This window comes from Suricata suricatta, chromosome 1 (genome assembly GCF_006229205.1).
Source record: "Suricata suricatta isolate VVHF042 chromosome 1, meerkat_22Aug2017_6uvM2_HiC, whole genome shotgun sequence".
NCBI classification, from domain to species: Eukaryota; Metazoa; Chordata; class Mammalia; order Carnivora; family Herpestidae; genus Suricata; species Suricata suricatta.
The window spans coordinates 74,583,056-74,597,175 of record NC_043700.1 but is presented as its reverse complement, the minus strand read 5'-3'; the positions used below and the strand labels follow the sequence as shown (position 1 = coordinate 74,597,175).

Genomic DNA, 14,120 nt, shown 5'->3' with positions numbered 1-14,120 from the left:
GACACTGGACCTCTTCTTCCTATGCTTTTGTCTTTCTTCTTTTCCATCCTCCTTTCCTTTTCTTTCTTACTTTCACAAATACATAAACCAAGATGTTTAAGCAAGAAAGATATGGAATATTCTTGCTATAATGGAGACAATTCATTTCTGAGGAATAATTTAAAGCTTCCTTGGTTTCATAACGTATGCAAACATTTTAGGCTAAGTGGAAAACAGCAGGTAAGAGATTCAAAGGGAATCATCCTCAGCTTCTTAACAGTTATGAAATACATTTGAGAGGAAGACAAAAAAGAAATGAAGGAAATGGAAAGGAAAACTCAAAGCCTTGTTCCCTCCAACAATACAGAAGCAGTTCTACTTGAGTGAAGTGATCAGAGATGAATGGAGAGAATCATTTGTTATTATCAGAACAAGAAAGTCCAACTACTAAAGTAAAAGCTTATCCATCTACTGAAAGTTAAGGAGATAAGAATCCTCTACATTGTTAGATGTGGTAGAACTATCAAATCCTTGTTTCCTCGAACTCTTGCTCTAACTTTCTGCCAGTCTTTGAAGCTCTAGTCTATCATGAAAATAAAACCCTTGTTCATGTATTCAGGGTCATAAAAAAAATCAGACTAATAGTGAAATGTAGTAGCTATCATGAAAGGTATGTCCTCTTACATGTTTTTTTGCCCAATTTTAATGAAAATGTATGTGTGTGAGGGAACCCTAAATCTTTGCAATATAACACTTCTCTGTATTTATCTTAGGAATCACAGCAGTAATCACCACCATCACCGTCACCACCACCACCACCAGTTACCTTGCTTTAAGCCTCATCCTTACATCTGAGGTTCCTCCAAGATTCTCTTATATTCCTACATCTTTCCTTTGTTTTCTCCATCCAAAGCCATGACTTCACTTTTACCTACATGACACTCGCGTGCGCGCGCGCACACACACACACACACACACACACACACACTCCAAAACCAAAAATAACTATCCCAGATCTCTTTCCTGAGCTCCGGGAGGGTATCAGCAACTCTTCTCTGGGTATTTTCACCTGGACTTTTTTATTGACACCTCCAGCGCAAGGTGTCTACAACTGGTTTTCTTATCTCTCACACCCAATTTGCTCCTTGCTTTTTATTCCCTATTTTAGGTAATAATTCTACCATTCACCTAGTTGCCTAAGTCACAAACTTTAGAGTCATCTTGGGCTTCTCTTTCACCTTTCACCTTTATTCACAGTTCTAGTGACTGTACTACTGAATATCTCTCTTTAATGTTTATATTGAGAGAGAGAGAAACAGACAGAGATAGTGAGCGCATGTGTGTGTGCACATACATGTGAGTAGGGGAGGGGTAGAGGGAGAGAAAGAGAGAGAATCCTAAGCAGGCTCTGTGGTGTCAGCACAGAGCTGACATGGGGCTCAATCTCACGAACCATGAGACCTGAGCTGAAATCAAGGGGTGAAGGCTTAACTAACGGAGCAACCCAGGCACCTCAGTACTAAATATCTCTTGAATCCATTCTCTGGATCATGTCACTCCCCTGCTTCATTCCTGCAGTAATGCAAAGTCAGATACCTTAGTGTTACATATAACAGCCCACTTCATACTCTCATTTTCTGCCTTTGACCTTATTCTCCAGCCAAATCCAACTACCTGTGGTTCTGGAAACTGCCACATTCTCTCTTGTTTCTGTGCTCTCAACCTTGATATTTTCTCTGTCAAGGGTTCTTTTCTCGCAGGTTTAGCAATAATTTCTTCTTTTTCCTGTTACCTTTCTCCCCCTACCACTGGCAGGTTTGGAAACTTTTTTCTCTGGGTCTCAAAGTTCCTTGATACAATCATAATATGACGGACACCACCTTCTGTTGTGTTTGTCTTTACATGACTGTCTTCTGTGCTGTACCATGAGCACCTTTGGTTTAGGGACTGATTCTTCACCTATATTTTATTTCACTTATATTTTAAAAATAACAAAAAATAAAATAAATTTATTGTCAAATTGGCTAACATACAGTGTGTAAAGTGTGCTCTTGGACTTTGGGTAGATTCCTGTGGTTCATCGCCTACATACAACAACCAGTGCTCATCCCAACAGGTGCCCTCCTCAATGCCCATCCCCTACCATCCACCCTCAGTTTGTTCTCTGTATTTAAGAGTCTCTTATGATTTGCCTCCCTCCCTCATTCTTTGTAACTATTCTTTTTCCCTTTCCCTTTCCCCATGGTCTTCTGTTAAGTTTCTCAAGATCCACATACGAGTGAAAACATATGATATCTGTCCTTCTCTGCCTGACTTATTTCACTCAGCATAACACCTTCCAGGTCCATACATGTTGTTGCAAATCAGGCATCCCTGATTTTTCGCCTTTATAATTCAGCATCTGTGATGTGCCTTGTACATAAGTAGAAGCTTTGTAACTGCATGTGGATTGAGTAAAGAGGGTGAAGGATACCTGTGGCTTGTAACGGGAGATGATAATCGGAAGTTTGGTGCAGATTTTTTAACAATGTTTTGAGGTTTGCAGGTTTTTCTCCAATTCCTATAGGCACGGGCTTTCCATCTTCTTAATATTCCATGTGACAGAGAGTCCACAGAATTTCCTGAAGGTTCCTGGTTTGCCTGGCCCTGCATTGTGTTCTCTAAGGATTACCAAGACGGTGGCCTAGTCTCCACTTTCGAATCATGCATAATGGAAATAAGGAATTAAAACCAGGTCGTGGCATTAGTGAATGCCCACTTGGTCACTGCTGATAGTTGTGAGAGACGAGAGAAGAGGGAGAAAAGGCAGTTGGCAAGTGCTTTGTGGAGAAGGTGGCAATTAAGCTGGATGCTATGAAGAAGTCATTTTCTCTTCTAGGTGCTGGTAGTTCTATTTCTAGTGAGTTTCTTATCTCGGAGTCTGTTCATAATGCAAGCCCTTCAGCTCGCCATTTCTGCTTGCTTACCAGAACCATCTTGTTACTCACAGGTGATTTGTCCGCCTGTAGGTGCCTGTTAAAGGGTAACACCTAAGGGAACAGGTTGTGTGACACTCAAAAGAAATGGAAGGTGAGAAATGATGAGAGTATCCAACTTTAATTCTCAGGTACAAATTAGTTTCATAGAATTCAAAATCCTTATTCTAGAAATCATTGAGCAGAGAGTATTTTTTTGGAAAAAGTTTTATTATTTCATACTAGTTAAAAAGTTATAACTAGGTTTTGGGAAACTAAGCCTTCAGAAATGGTTGGAAGTATTTAATGCTTATGTGCCCTTTTCCTCACTTCCTCAAATGCGGTGATTCTCCAGTAGATAAGCTTATCTGGAAGAGTGGAGGAGAAAGGAATTCTGTGTGCCCAGAAAGTAGGGTGAGGTATCTGCTCCTTTGATTAGTTTTTATAAACATATTCCCTTCCACCAATATTCTTTTCACTTGAGGGTTCAGATTGCTACTGTTTGGCAGGAAGGGAGAAAGAAATTCCCTTAAAAGAATGTGATTTAATATGTTGAATTACTGTTGATGCTGTGTCGTCTGCTTGGGAAAAGGATTTGAAGCAATGTAGACGAGCTGGTGTATCTGGCTGTAAAAACATTTCAGGCATCTTTTGAAAGTAACACTAGACCCTTGCTTTCCACTTCCCCAAAGTTGCTTCTCACTGAAATGTTTCTCCTTGTAGGAATGAAATTAGGGAATAACTGGCCCCAGACTCTGATTAGCTGCTTTTGCTATGTCATGCTGTGCCCTAGAGACAGGGCACAGGGCCAGGACCCAGCCTCCTGAAGCCAGGAAGCTGCTTGCGTCTGACTCACTGTCGAGGTTATCCTGTTCTGCTTCAGAGCTGATCCTACTTTGCTACTTCCAGCCAAGTTTTGAATTGGCAGTTGCCGTACAGGTATATGTTCAGGAGTTCCCGGGGAAACTGGAGCTCCAGCGCCTTATTCTTGGGCATATTTGCAGAACAGAACTGGGTAGATTTGAACTATGCAGACATAGGAAGAGAAGTAGCTTTAGTTTCAAAGTGGACTGTGTCCCAGAATGAAAATAAATCAAAAGGAAGTCCTAGTGGTCTATCAGTGGGTTATGGTTTATTTGCCTGAAAACTGGCCCACGTATGTGGAGCTGAGTTACTCCAATTAGCTAGACTCTTCTGTGGTGAAGGGCTGTGGAAAAAGTGACTCCACTGAAAGAGGAATTCTCCAGTGTTCTAGACTCTATGTTTGTGAATGAGCACTGACCTGAGCAAGGCTTCACAAGGACACTTAGACCAGGGACAAGACCAGCCTCCAGAATTTGCATTCATCTCTTGTTCCAGTGCACCTTTCCTGGCAACACACTTAGGAAAGAAAAAGCTCAGAAAACTCTCCTGCCCCAGAATCTTCTGCCGGTGATCATCCTGGGATTTCCTCCTAACTGCCCCCATAAGGAATTCCTTTTTCCAGCCATCACCGCTGTCTGTAACTCCTGCTTACCTGAATTCAGCTTTTCTATAGATCTCCGTTTGTAAGATTCTCTCTCTTCACCTGAGTTGTAAGCTGGGTCAGAGTTAAATAAGAATCATCTCTTACAATCAATTTTCAAGGTTAGCATCTGGGGATCTAGTTTAATCAAGAGGCCAGAATTTCTCTTGTACTTCATTATGAGTAGGATTGAAATTCGTCTAAGATGGTTTTCCAAGAGCAAGATCCTTTCTGTTCCTCGTGTTCACACAGACTCTCCTTCTAGGACTGTGGCTGGGGGTTGGTCCTCCACGTGTGTATCATCTGCTTGATAGTTGTTGGCCAACTATTGTGACCCATCATCTATAAACTTAAGGCCAAATCGGTGCCTCTTGGTAGAATATTTCTGCCTCTGCAAGGCATCCTGGGGCAGTTAATATTTTAATGACACTATGAATATGGCCGAAGGGTCCAGGCTGAGAGGTGCTGTCCAGGTATGTGATAGTAGGTGGTAATGCCGTCAAAGTAAGAGGACCAGTTGAGGAAAATAGCTGCTCATGTGAGCTTTTTCATCCTCTCCATTTTTCCACCTGAGCCTGTAATGTATACAAATGATACTAAATGTACTTCATAAAATGATCCTCTGTGAATGAATAAATCATACAACCCATTTAAAAAGTGCTTTTTAGTTTTGGTTTAAAGTCATCCCTGCAGTCACTGCAGAGGCCTGATTCTTATATAACATCTCCCTAATGTTCACAGGGAGATGGAAGTTTCTCTATGTCTGGAATTTTAATAAACTGGACTATTAAGTTGTAATCTAAGACAGCAGCTCAGAAGACAAGGTCCCTTTAGAGTTTAATTTATTACGCACTAAGTGGTGACTAGCAGTGTCTAAAGAGGCTTCAGGTGACTAGAAAGTGAAAGGTTGGCCACTTTGGGGAGGGTGTACTGCTCTGAATTGTTCCTGAGGTTACTATTGATTTATAACTGTGCTCCTTAGAGATTAGGAAGTCATTGTGGCCGCCATTGAGACTTTCATCTTTCACTAGATCTGATTTTGTTTATTGTATTTTCTTGTGGGAAAAAGACCCATTGCTATGTATTATCTATGATTTAGTTTAAGCATCTTTGGTTGAAAACAAAAACAAAAAATTTAAAGACAGGACCTCCAGATAATCTCAGGGTAAATTATAAATATAATTTTGGAATTAACTAGATTGTGTAATCAAATGATGCCATATAATTATTAGGTGGAGTATTTTCTCGTTTTTTATGTTTTTGTTTTTTTTTTTTTAACTTCACTGTATTTGTTTGGAAGTTGATGCTATTTTTTTTTCCTCCCTAGGTGACAGTCCTAATCTTCCTAAGGAGGATACCCCTACCAGTAATCTAGATTCACTTTCCTCCCCATCTCCCACGACTGCGCCTGTCCACGGGCCTCCTGGACCAGACAAAAACCACCTTCTCGCAGATGGGGGCAGCTTTGGGGACTGGGCATCTCCTGGGTAAGTAGCTGTGTGTCTCGTTGGTATTGAAAGGAGGAGGACCGTGACCTTCATTTTGAAGTTTATGTGAAGCATGGGTTTAAGGACCTCTGTTCTGTAATCAGTGGGATTGCCTGAGGAGGTGAGGCCCACGGAAGAGGCTTTTCTTGGGAGCGTCTTTGGTTCCCAGTGTGGAAAAGTAGGACAGGAGCTGTTTCAAATCTGTTTTGAGTTTAACTTGTGGCAGTTTTGGGCTGCACAGAGGAAATTTGTTACTGTTTTGCTCAGATACTCAAGATGTCTTCTCACCAGCAGTGCAAACTTTTAGACCTAGGATAGTGCATGCATTGTGATCAATGGACTCTTGAAACTATCTGTAGAAAGATGTTTTAGTTGTTTGAATTTTCAAGAGATTTTTCTGGTGGTCTCTGTTTTCTCCATAACATCCTGCATACTTGACTGTTGGTGAATGAAGCATCTGATTTTGTCATCTCAGTTTGGTTTAGTGCCAGGCGTGTGCCGATCAGCTCGGGTGTATCAGGACAAATAACAGCAATGCAGACAGTTATGTGGTCCTGGCTTGACTGCATGGTTTATCTTCCTGTGCTGACCAGGCTGTGGGATACATGCGGATCGGTGGTGGGATGGGACATCAAAAGAGCGTCAAATTACAGACAAATGCTTAGAGAACAAAAGCAAAAAAAGAATCCCACTAATAATTATGTGCCATTACTTGATTAGTCAATCACATTACATCCAAAAATCCATTTTGTAATTCAGCCTTGAGAGTATTTGGGTGTCTTGTTTTCAAAGTTAGGAAACATTTTTTTTTTTTAATCAAAGTTGCCCAAAATAAGTCAGAGATAATGATGTCATCTGACCCTAGCTAGGCATTCTTGGGACTTTAAATGGAATCAGAAAGTGTTCGTCACATTTCTTGGCTTTTTATAGTTATTGCTGGATTCACATGAAATCATTATGAACTTATTAAGTATTAAAAGGCTGGGAGACGTTTGGTATGCTAAAATTTTGGGGTGACCTAAAGACTTTGAAAATCTAACTGAAAATCCAAGTGGAACTCAAAATATGGAAGCATTTTCCAGATGAGACTCCCACTTCCCAAGATTGTAATGTATGTGTATTTATTTATATGCCAAAGACTGTGTATTGTGGACTTAAGTTGCAAATTACTCAAACATGCTTGTCATTTTTACTATTCTTTTTCCAGAATAAAAATACTCTTTTCATTTTAGTGCTCCAAGCACCAGTGAAAGTGGCTACATAGGAACCTAGAATCTAATCCTGGGCCCTCTGGGGGTAGAATTTGCATGGGTGCATGTGGGTGCATGCGCATGTGTTTAAGCAAAAACCAGATTTCTAGTTGCTTCTTTCAGTAAGTGTGTATCATAGTGGAGAACAGTTTAGTTAGTCCTACTTCTTCCAGAGTGGTTCTGCGGGAAAGTGACATTGTAAGCCACGATATAGCCAATGCTCAATTCATAGCACGTTCATGCCTGAAACATGAAGAGTTTGATATTTTTGGTCATAAATCAAATGAGGAGTGAATTCCCCAGCTTCCTATTCATACAGATTTTAAAATGTCATGGAAAGCGCTCCAACACTGAGAGGCCAAAAAAGGAGGGGAGAAAAAAAAAGTGGCTGAAACAAGTCTGGAAAGGAGATTTGTGTTATAATTTAGACTTTCTTCTACTTCAAGAATTTGGTTTTTTCTGTGTAATGGATAAAATGCATGTATATTTCTCTTAATTATGTAGAGTGTTTCTTGTGTACCTTTTGAGGGATTTTCTTGTAAGCATATTTCAGTCCAGATTTATCAGGAAGTGAGGAGTGCATCTCAAGCTGGAGCACACATCAGGATCACCTGGGGGGCTTGGGAAGCCCCCCGCCGGCCCTGTCCAAGGGTGACCCTGAGGTCTGAGGCCAGTCCCTGAGTTTGCGTTTCTAGCAAAATGCCGGACAGATGTCCTGCCCTCCCCTGGTTCCAGGCATGTGTGGATTGTAAACAGCTTCCCTGAGGAGTGTAATTAGGATAAGTGATACCTCTTCTTCATTGTTTTTTCTTAAGACTCTTCGGGGATGGTGAGTTCCTGTCTTCATGTCCCCTCTGTAGCTCCCCCATATGTTGATTCTCTTTGCCTGAAATATCTCCCCCCTTCTTTGCTCAAGGCACTCTGACTTATCTTCAGAGTCTAATTTAGTTTCCACTATAAGGAAGCTTTCTCTAGCACTGTAGTCTGTAGGAAGATTCTAAAAATCTTTCTGTCTATACCCAATAATGGACATTGAGAAAATATTGCCTTCCAGTATTAGGTAATATTTACTTTTTAATGTTAGTTGATATTTAAGTGATGTATGTGTATGCATATATACTCACAGTAGTGTCTTAATCTACCTGCATGCCCATCTGTGTATTTTAGTTGGTGCAGGCTATAATAACAAAAATACTGTGAGTAGCTTATAAATGACAGTTCCCCACAGTTCTAGAAGTTGCATTTCCAAGATCAAGGTGTCTGCATAGCCGGGTTCTGGTGAGAGCCTGCTTCTGGTTTGTGGAGTTCTTGTTCGCTTTGTGACTCTTACACGGACACTAATTCCATTCATGAGGATTCTACTCTAAGGACATCACTGAATCCTACTTACTTTCCAAAGACCTCACTTCCTAATAGCATCACATGTGAGGGAGGTAGGATTTTAACATAAATTTTGGAAGGACAAACATTTAATTTACAGCACTGTATTTCCCTCACTCCAAGGTAGATTATAAAACTTATTAATGATAGATATTGAGTTTTACAGTCATTGAACTTTTTAGTGATCTTAACATAGTTATTAAAGTAAGAAATAGAATATTAGGTATTTATAAAAATGGTTTCCTTTTGGAAATCTCATTTCATTCTGTATATCACTGAATGTTAAGTAACTGTTTCATTTCTGGTCCATCTTTTTTCTTCTTTATAAAGATTAACAACTCTTCCTCCAGGAATTTCACAGAATTAATCTCACCATTTTTGCTTTAGAGCATTTTTCTTTGTTTCCATAGCATATGTAAATTTGGTTTTTATTGTGTGGTGTTTTTGTTTTTCAATCCATGATCTCTGCACACAAACTGTACAGTACTGAATAGAATAGGCTCTGAGTAAATACTGATTAAGATTCCTTTTTAATGAAACCAAAATTGCTGTGGGGTCTTTAAACCTCTACCAAGGGCTTTACAAAAGGAGGCAATGCCTGGACTGCCTGGTTTTAATCCAGGGCAGTGATTCTATATTACAAAACTTACACTTGCCTAATACCATGTTCTGAAAAATGGATGACTGTATATGGATCACATAGGCCCTTGGCTGGAAAGAAATGCCACGACCCTCGCCACTGGAAAGCACGTTTGCAGAGGAAAAGCTACAGCAGCAGAGATTCTGATTCAGGCAGTGTGTAAATACAGCAGTAGCCTGGGACAGGTAGAAAACAATACAGCAGAATTGGATTTCTTAGGTTTCTGCTGATGTTTATGACTTGTGGGTATTATTCATTGCAATCAATCAATCTGGAGCTATTACTTACCTGTACACTCAGTAAGGTGATGGGTGACTTCATTGCCAGTGAAGAATTGCTAGCTCAGTCTCCTTCGAGGACATTACATCATAGGTCAAGGTATTTCAGATGTTCCAAAGTCATTTTTTTTCCAATAAAGTAGTTTTCTCTAAACAGATTTTCTTCCATTGTAAATGATGGAACAGGTTCTTGACAAGCAATCCTTTTAGGTTCCCTGCCCCAAAAGAAATTCTCTTCTAAGAAATAGCAACCATTGCTATCTGCTTCCCCTATAGATTTCAAATGAAAAGGAACAACCTCCTTCTGTGCTTTCACCTTCCCACCTTCAAGATGGCGGCATTATAGAATAGCTCTTTGTAGCTGGGAATGTTGGTGTCCCAAGATACAACTCACCGTGTGCTCTGGCAGGCCAGGCGGGCAGTAGATCCTTCTGTCCCATCTGATGAGAGGCTTGGCTTTGTTTATCCTGAATATTAAGGAAGCCCTGACCTATCTTTCCCAGTTGCTGCCCAGAGCTCCTCTTGTACAATGGTTTCATGCCTACCCAGACTTGCTGCTAGTTGCTTGAAATCATCTGACAGTAGACTCCCACTCTCCTTCACAGCCTCGGGCTGCATGTCATCCGTAGACTTCATGTTGCCCTCACTGGTTACCTTTTGTATTCTTGTCAATGATACCACTTGCTTCCTTTGAATTGTGCAAACAAATAGAGGTTTCCCATAGACAACTACTTGGCATTTTAAATTACTTGACTGTTGGTTCCATGATTGCTTTTTGGAAGTAGGTGAAAACATTTTGCTGGGAGCTCTCACAGTACCCTTGAAGTTTGACTTGTGCCTTATAAGGTACACCACAGCAAACCATGAGTGGTTTGTCTGAAGTTCGGAGAACTGATCACCTTAAACAACTTTTAACAGATGTCCGTGAAATTTGGCGCACACCTAGAAATTATAAGATAGCGGTCATAGGTAAGCTTTGTCTCCACTTCCTCTTCATCTCATTTTCTTCCCATTTTCTGTCTTTTCCACCTCTTTGGGAGGGGGGTGTTATTTTAACCCCATCACTTCTTGATTTTATAGCTCCCAACCCTTCTTGGGCCAGAGGCAGTCAGTTCACCCTAGAAATTGGTATCTCATCTTTTTCCCTCTCTTGAAATGATCATTGTTTAAAAAGAAAATAAGGGATTTGTTTTTTAAAAGCTTTTGTCCCCCACATCTGCTTTTTTTCCCCCAACTTGACTAAAACGAACACAGAATACTTTTTGTAGCAATGGGAGGAAAATTATGTAAATTTAAAGAGAGATGGGGAGAGGAACAAATTGCCCATCATAGGAATTTTCAACATCTTTAGTGGCTAGTGGGGAGATTATATCCTAATAAGTGTAGCACTCTTCTCTGCTTACCTGTAGACTTGCCCTGGTTACAGAACATGCTGGGCTACATTGACTGAGATCTCTAGGGGAGCTAGTGCTTTCATAAGGAAGGATATCCTTTCTGGTGCCAGATAATGTGAGGAGTGAATTGGAAGCCAGTCCACTGCCATTTCCCCCGCTTCCTCCCCTTCCCCCCACCTTACCAAAGTGACTAGCAGAGTCCCCGGGTGGATTCAGAAAGTTCAAAGTCTAAGATAAGATGGCTCAGGTGAAGGCAGAATGGAGCCAGATGAGCAGGGGGAGCATGTGGCCTTGCTGTGAGCCCACAGCAGCCTTTTAAATTATGCTCAGAAATTGACTACTTCTGGACTCTCTTTTGGGGGATTGGAGACCTACAGGGAATAGAAGCTTTATGTTTCATCAGTGGCTGGTGGTTAGAGGCTGTAGAGAAGGCTTGATTGGATGCTTATTCTCTTGCATATTCCAGAAGGATGAAGGAGCATTAATTATTGGGGACCACCAGAGTTTGTTTCAGCCACTTTATAAGATGGTATTTCATCTTATTCCTCACATTAACCCAGTGGGATAGATATATCTTCTTTTTTTTTTTTAATGTTTATTTTTGAGAGTGGGGGGCAGAGGGTAGAGAGAGGGAGACGAAGAATCCGAAGCAGGCTCCAGTGTCAGCAACCCAGGGCTTGGACCCACGAGCTGTGAGATCATGACCTGAGCTGAAGTCAGATGCTTAACCAACTGAGCCACCCAGAGGCCCCAATATATCTTCATTTCTAAAGATAGGGAAACCAAAGCACACAGAGGTAGGAAAACTGCCCCAAGCCACAAGACAGAACAGAGGTAGAGTTTGTCCCTGATCTGTCTGCCCCCTGATCATGGTGCCCTTAGAGTTACTCTACTGTAAGGACTGAAATTATCTAGTTGCACATGCGAGCACTGTTTGAAGTGTAGGTTTCCCTAGAATCTGAAACCCAGTGAGATAACAGTGGCTGTCAGCTGGTCATTGCCCTTGTTGTGAAGAGGGAGCACTGATCCCACCTTAGGGCAGGTGGCTTTGGCTTAGAATTACCTGTGGGGAATAAACACTTGAATCTGATTGCTGCATGTTCATCATCCTATACGTTTGGCAGAGATTTGGTATACGTTTGGCAGAGATTTGGGGAGGAGGGCATCCCTCCCCAACAACAGACCCGAGAGACTTGGAAATCTGAAATTTTGCAACAGATCAGCATTCATAATTTTTTAATGAGTAATGTGATATCCCCTGGTGTCTCTAGCTTTAGTAAAGTTCTTGAAGCTAATCACAGGCCCACATACTTGACCGTCAACCGTAAATATCTGCTCACATTCATTTTTGGGGGTACAATTTTGTCCCAGACATTTCCTTGAATCTCCTGTCCAAGTCGGTGTAGAAATGATGCCATGCCAACTGCCTTGCATCCTCACAGCCTTCCATATGCATCTGTGTGTCTTGCTAGGGAATTTTTGGTATTTTTATTGTGTCCTCGGATTTGCATGAGGCCTAATTCACGTCTTTGTGCTGTAACTACAGGTTCTGAAATCCAAAGGTTTTATTTTCCGTTGATCATGTTGATTGTTCACATAACTTTAAAGCCCCATAATGAAAAGCTGACTTTCCAAAATGAAGACACACGTCTGAATTTTGTCATAGCGTTTGTTCTGCTTAACACTAAAAAAACAAAAATAATGAGGTCCTCTCATTATTATTATTCATTTCATTGGTTTTTGTTGTTATACTTTTTCGCTTTCTGTGCATGGATTGGTTGCCTGTGCCTCAATATCAAAATGTAGGCAAGGACGTCCTGAGTTCTCTGTGCATTGGGAGATAGTTGAGACTGGTAAAGCATTGGTTTTAGACTCAGACCGGCTGGGCTTTTGTATCCTCATTCTGCTCTTAAAACCTCGGATGCTTTATCTAAGTTATTTAACCAAACCAAGGCTGAGCAAGATTATCTGTTAAAAAGGATGAACAACATCTGCCCCTCTGGATTGCTGCGAGGTTTCAGGGTATCACATACATTAAAACCTGGTTCCCTCCCCCTTGGAGCTCCAGGTGGCTGCCTGTTTGGATTTTCCTTCCCTCTGAGAACCTAATTTGATATTCTTAGTTTAGGTTGACCTGACTTCCTGGTTCATCAGTTACATAAGTGCCTTACTAAATAGCTCAGGGAAATAACCTCTGTAGTCCTGGGGAAGCCTTAGAGGTCGGCCTGTTACTGTGGTTATTACAGGGGGACTCAGCTTGGACCCTCTCTTCCTGCCTCTCTGTGTAGGGCCCTCCTTTGTAAAAGCTCCTGAGAAAAGGGCCTTTGTTTAAATTTTTTTCTTAATGTTTATTTTTGAGAGAGAGAGAGAGAGAGAGAGAGAGAGAGAGCGAGCACGAGGAGGGGAGGAGCAGAGAAAGAGGGAGACCCAGAACCCAAAGCAGGCTCTAGGCTCTGAGCTGTCAACACAGAGCCCAATGCGGGGCTTGAACTCAAGATCTGAGCTAAAGTCAGATGCTTAAATGACTGAGCCACTCAGGTATTGCATGACCAAGGCATGGGGTGCCTGCTGGGACCCAGCCACTCTGTAGATTATTCTGAGCACTATGGGTAGCTCACCTGTTACAACAGGTAACTCATAAAAACAGTTTGTAAGTAACTGGAGGATTCTTTCTTAGCAGAGTAATGTTGTACCCCTTTGGAGCTGCGCTTGGTAGCCCCCGTTTTATATGTTCGGACTTCACATTAGGTGGCAGCTGTTTTCCATGTAAGAAGTGAGCTGGCAGAAGTAGTTCTGTCAGTTATGCCGCAGGACCTCAGTGCCCAGACCTCTGTTGTTCTGTGATTTTCTGAAATGAAGCTTCATTTCCTTTTCTGTTCAGCTGGCAAGCTGTAGTTCAACCTTTTTACCTGAATCCAGTGATCATCTGGAAGGAAGAAAAATGAGATTCAAGGAACACTCTTGGGGTGGGAGACTGGTCAGAGAAGTGATTCTAAGACCGTTCTTTTTAGTAAAACCCCAGATAATGATCGCCCTTGGAGTGAAGTTTGTTAGCTGTATGGTGACCAGGTGGTGGTGTCCTTCCTGCTTAAGGAGGGAACTCTCCAGAAGCCTCCCCATCCCACAGGGGGGCGGACTGAGTGTTCAGTGTAGCCATGTCTAACTTCAGAAGGCTTTGTCGTATCTGTGCCCCAGTGACTTCCTGGGCTGCTCTTCTCCTCTGCCTGCCCACACCGCTTCTGCAAAAATCTTTC

General features: G+C 41.6%; 1 protein-coding gene across 1 annotated transcript in view; it reads left to right on the top strand.

The window, feature by feature from the left end:
* ARHGAP10 (Rho GTPase activating protein 10) overlaps positions 1-14,120 on the top strand; it is a 235,057-nt gene that overhangs the window by 202,602 nt on the left and 18,335 nt on the right. The window contains exon 20 of the mRNA XM_029950836.1: positions 5,765-5,924. Within this exon, the coding sequence (XP_029806696.1) occupies positions 5,765-5,924 (160 nt within the window). The remainder of the gene's footprint in view (positions 1-5,764; positions 5,925-14,120) is intronic.